Source organism: Hyla sarda, chromosome 10, assembly GCF_029499605.1.
Source record: "Hyla sarda isolate aHylSar1 chromosome 10, aHylSar1.hap1, whole genome shotgun sequence".
Lineage (NCBI taxonomy): Eukaryota > Metazoa > Chordata > Amphibia > Anura > Hylidae > Hyla > Hyla sarda.
In genome coordinates, this window is record NC_079198.1 from 1,375,414 (window position 1) to 1,380,701 (window position 5,288).

Below are 5,288 nucleotides of genomic sequence, written 5' to 3' on the forward strand. Positions count from 1 at the left end.
TCACAGAGCATGCCCACAAAACTCTCCTATAGAAAGCAATAGGTAATAGACACAGCTCACCTCTTTCCCTGTGCAGTCACCCATATACAGTCACAGAGCATGCCCACAAAACTCTCCTATAGAAATCAGTAGGTAATAGACACAGCTATGTCATTGTATACATCTACCACAGTAGTGCACCCATATTCCTGTATTGTATTCTAATTGTTACACATCCACACCGTTTATCTGGTGTAGGAATCTATTGTGGCACTTGTAGTCCGCTGCAGGCATCCTCCATTGTATGCATTTTTATGCTGGGGATCACCCTTAGCAACGGACTACAAGGGCAGGATCTGCTCCCCCAGTATAAATGCACAACCGCATTTGGGGTTGAGCACCTCCAGCCATTTGAGACCACGTTTTTTGTTGTTTGTTTAATAGACACAGCTCACCTCTTCCCTGTGCAGTCACCCATATACAGTCACAGAGCATGCCCACAAAACTCTCCTATAGAAATCAGTAGGTAATAGACACAGCTCACCTCTTCCCTGTGCAGTCACCCATATACAGTCACAGAGCATGCCCACAAAACTCTCCTATAGAAATCAGTAGGTAATAGACACAGCTCACCTCTTCCCTGTGCAGTCACCCATATACAGTCACAGAGCATGCCCCCTACACTCTCACACAGAAGTCAGTAGGTGAAGGACACGGCTCCCCTCTCCCCCACATCCCCTTTCCGGATATTAACAGACAACACACAGAATGGGACACGATGTAATTACAGATCTCTCCCTTTATTACCCTATTTGTCGTGACAGAAAATATAAAACAAACGCTGACTGCGAGCTGAAGATGAAGGCAGAGAACGCGTTGGCGGCCGGGGCTCTGGTGCGTCGTGCAGGGATCCAGATGTCCAGCTGCTCTCCATGAAGCTTCACTGATCCTGCAACAAGACCACATGTGGAGTCAGCGGGATTTAAAGGGGCCTGCGCCCAGAAATACAGCAAACAGGGGTAAAAGATCAAGTGTTCCGACCTCTCTGAAGAGACCTGGGGGGGTGGGCGGCCGTACGTACGTGGGTCAGCGTGCCCCCCATGGTTAGGGATTGTTATCATCTCAGATCTAGTGTTCTATACAGAGAACCTTCGCTATGACAGCCGCAGGAGTGGCGATTCTTATGGCAGCCATGACGGGTCCAATGGTGACTGGAGAGGGCCACTTTAAGCAGTCGGGAGGGACTCAGTCTTCCAGGCTCCTTTGCTATGAATAGCTGCTCCAATAGTTCCCTAATAGTTTCCACACGCTTCCCCAGCAGCTATTAAATAATTAGGCAGATCGCGGTCGCCGCGCCATTAACCACACAACACATTTGGAGGTAATTAGGGATTTAACCGTTCCGGGACCTTGCACATTCTGACGGGGGTCCGGCTCGGAAAAGCTTCTCAAAAATCTAAAACATTTCTTTAAAAAAACAAAAACAGCTCCCCAACCTGTAGCTTTCTAGAGGTTGTAAAACCACAATTCCCAGCATGCCCTGAGCGCATCACTCATAGGATAGGGCAGTGATGGTCGACCTGTAGCCTCGCTGTCAGGGCATGTATGGAGTTGTAGTTTTGATATATACGAGACACCGCTAGTGATGTCACAGATCATGTGACACCAAGTAAAGCTGATAATGACGCACCGTAGTGTAAATAATTGGTGTGAGCAGCGAGGGGCAAATAATAAAATAATAATGTCCGACAACTGTATCTAAAGGGGTACGGAGCGAGGTCGAGCATACGGAGGGCGGTCTACTATACGGAGCGAGGTCAAGCATACGGAGGGCGGTCTACTATACGGAGCGAGGTCAAGCATACGGAGGGCGGTCTACTATACGGAGCGAGGTCGAGCATACGGAGGGCGGTCTACTATACGGAGCGAGGTCGAGCATACGGAGGGCGGTCTACTATACGGAGCGAGGTCGAGCATACGGAGGGCGGTCTACTATACGGAGCGTGGTCGAGCATACGGAGGGCGGTTTACTATACGGAGCGAGGTCGAGCATACGGAGGGCGGTCTACTATACGGAGCGAGGTCGAGCATACGGAGGGCGGTTTACTATACGGAGCGTGGTCGAGCATACGGAGGGCGGTCTACTATACGGAGCGAGGTCGAGCATACGGAGGGCGGTTTACTATACGGAGCGTGGTCGAGCATACGGAGGGCGGTCTACTATACGGAGCGAGGTCGAGCATACGGAGGGCGGTTTACTATACGGAGCGTGGTCGAGCATACGGAGGGCGGTCTACTATACGGAGCGAGGTCGAGCATACGGAGGGCGGTCTACTATACGGAGCGAGGTCGAGCATACGGAGGGCGGTTTACTATACGGAGCGAGGTCGAGCATACGGAGGGCGGTTTACTATACGGAGCGAGGTCGAGCATACGGAGGGCGGTTTACTATACGGAGCGTGGTCGAGCATACGGAGGGCGGTTTACTATACGGAGCGTGGTCAAGCATACGGAGGGCGGTTTACTATACGGAGCGGGGTCAAGCATACGGAGCGCGGTCGAGCCTACGGAGGGCGGTTTACTATACGGAGCGAGGTCGAGCATACGGAGGGCGGTCTACTATATGGAGTGAGGTCAAGCATACGGAGCGCGGTCGAGCATACGGAGGGCGGTTTACTATAGGGAGGGCGGTTTACTATAGGGAGGGCGGTCTACTATAGGGAGCGAGGTCAAGCATACGGAGGGCGGTTTACTATACGGAGCGGGGTCAAGCATACGGAGCGGGGTCAAGCATACGGAGGGCGGTTTACTATACGGAGCGAGGTCAAGCATACGGAGGGCGGTTTACTATACGGAGCGTGGTCGAGCATACGGAGGGCGGTTTACTATACGGAGCGTGGTCGAGCATACGGAGGGCGGTTTACTATACGGAGCGTGGTCGAGCATACGGAGGGCGGTTTACTATACGGAGCGGGGTCAAGCATACGGAGCGCGGTCGAGCCTACGGAGGGTGGTTTACTATACGGAGCGAGGTCGAGCATACGGAGGGCGGTTTACTATAGGGAGGGCGGTTTACTATAGGGAGGGCGGTTTACTATGCGAAGCACGTTTACTTTGCGGAGCGCGGTTTACTATACAGAACGCAGTTTACTATACGGAGCGCGGTTTACTATACAGAACGCAGTTTACTATACGGAGCGAGGTCGAGCATACGGAGGGCGGTTTACTATATGGAGCGCGGTTTACTATACGGAACGCGGCTTACTATACGGAGCGCGGTTTACTATACGGAGCGCGGTTTACTATACGGAGCGCGGTTTACTATACGGAGCGCGGTTTACTATACGGAGCGCGGTTTACTATACGGAGCGCGGTTTACTATACGGAGCGCGGTTTACTATACGGAGGGCGGTTTACTATACGGTGCGCGGTTTACTATGTAGAGCGCGGTTTACTATACGGAGGGCGGTTTACTATATGGAGCGCGGTTTACTATATGGAGCGCGGTTTACTATACGGTGCGCGGTTTACTATATGGAGCGCGGTTTACTATACGGAGCGCGGTTTACTATACGGAGCGCGGTTTACTATACGGAGCGCGGTTTACTATACGGAGGGCGGTTTACTATACGGAGGGCGGTTTACTATACGGAGCGCGGTTTACTATGCGGAGCGCGGTTTACTATGCGGATCGCGGTTTACTATACGGAGGGCAGTTTACTATACGGAGCGCGGTTTACTATGCGGAGCGCGGTTTACTATGCGGAGCGCGGTTTACTATGCGGAGCGCGGTTTACTATACGGAGGGCGGTTTACTATACGGAGCGCGGTTTACTATACGGAGCGCGGTTTACTATACGGAGTGCAGTTGGACGTCACCCCCCTGACTCACTTTGACAAACTTGCCGTGCAGAAGGTACGGAGACTGGAAGTCGTTCTGGCAGTTTGAGTACGCCATTCCTACACCGATCCCGGAGGAGAACACGATGGGCCACGTCTTTCCTGGAAAGAGAAGGGTTTATGGGTTACTCGGCCACGTGGAGACAATTAACCCTCGCCAAGTGGCGGCCGAACCACCAATCCGTCCTTCCACAGAGTTTAATGAGAATTTTAATGGAAAGTTCTGGGCGCGGAAGAAAACAGAGGTGAAGGCGAAATTCACTGAAACCTACATTATACGACCGTGACTCACTGATCTGCGCAGCTAGAGTCGCCTTTTATTTCAGAATATCAAAGGGCGTTCCCCTCCCCCCAACGAATATAAATTCCTCAGTCACATTTACTATCGGATATATAAAAAATACTTCAGATTACGGGGATTTTAGGGGAGAAGGAAAAAAGAAACCTCAGATGTTACAATAAACTGCAAAATATACACGGCCCCATAGGATCATAGAGCCAGACCGCTCTACACTACAGTATAATGTCCGCCAGAGTCCTATAGGGGATTGTGTATGTATATATATATATATATAGTTAAAGTATAACTGCAGCACACCAAAGTAGTGAATCAATAAAGTTTTATTTTATTCCAGGGATATAGAGACAACGTTTCAGCGGTCTCTCACCGCCATTTTCATGAAAATGGCGGTGAGAGACCGCTGAAACGTTGTCTCTATATCCCTGGAATAAAATAAAACTTTATTGATTCACTAGTTTGGTGTGCTGCAGTTATACTTTAACTATCAAGAGGAACCAGAGCACCGAGGTTCAATTGTGCTTGCACCCACCTCACCTAAGCTGGATGTGCTGCTTCGTATGGACTTTATATATATATATAGATAGATAGATAGATAGATAGAGAGAGAGAGAGAGAGAGAGAGAGAGAGAGAGACGCATCACATGACCTATATATAGAAACATCACATGACCTCCTACATATAGGGGCATCACATGACCTCCTACATATAGAGGCATCACACGACCTCCTACATATAGGGGCATCACATGACCTATATATAGAAACATCACATGACCTCCTACATATAGAGACATCACATGACCTATATATAGAAACATCACGTGACCTCCCACATATAGGGGCATCACGTGACCTCCTACATATAGGGGCATCACGTGACCTCCTACATATAGGGGCATCACGTGACCTCCTACATATAGGGGCATCACGTGACCTCCTACATATAGGGGCATCACGTGACCTCCTACATATAGGGGCATCACATGACCTCCTACATATAGGGGCATCACATGACCTCCTACATATAGGGGCATCACATGACCTCCTACATATAGGGGCATCACATGACCTCCTACATATAGGGGCATCACATGACCTCCTACATATA

At 50.2% G+C, this 5,288-nt stretch overlaps 1 protein-coding gene across 1 annotated transcript in view; it reads right to left on the bottom strand.

The window, feature by feature from the left end:
* Positions 1 to 763: 763 nt before the first annotated feature.
* MICOS10 (mitochondrial contact site and cristae organizing system subunit 10) overlaps positions 764 to 5,288 on the bottom strand; it is a 67,433-nt gene continuing 62,908 nt past the window's right edge. Inside the window, exons 3-4 of the mRNA XM_056543336.1 lie at positions 3,872 to 3,981; positions 764 to 928 (exon numbers count right to left, since the gene is read on the bottom strand). Coding sequence (XP_056399311.1) covers positions 920 to 928; positions 3,872 to 3,981 — 119 coding nt within the window. The 3' untranslated portion in view covers positions 764 to 919. The remainder of the gene's footprint in view (positions 929 to 3,871; positions 3,982 to 5,288) is intronic.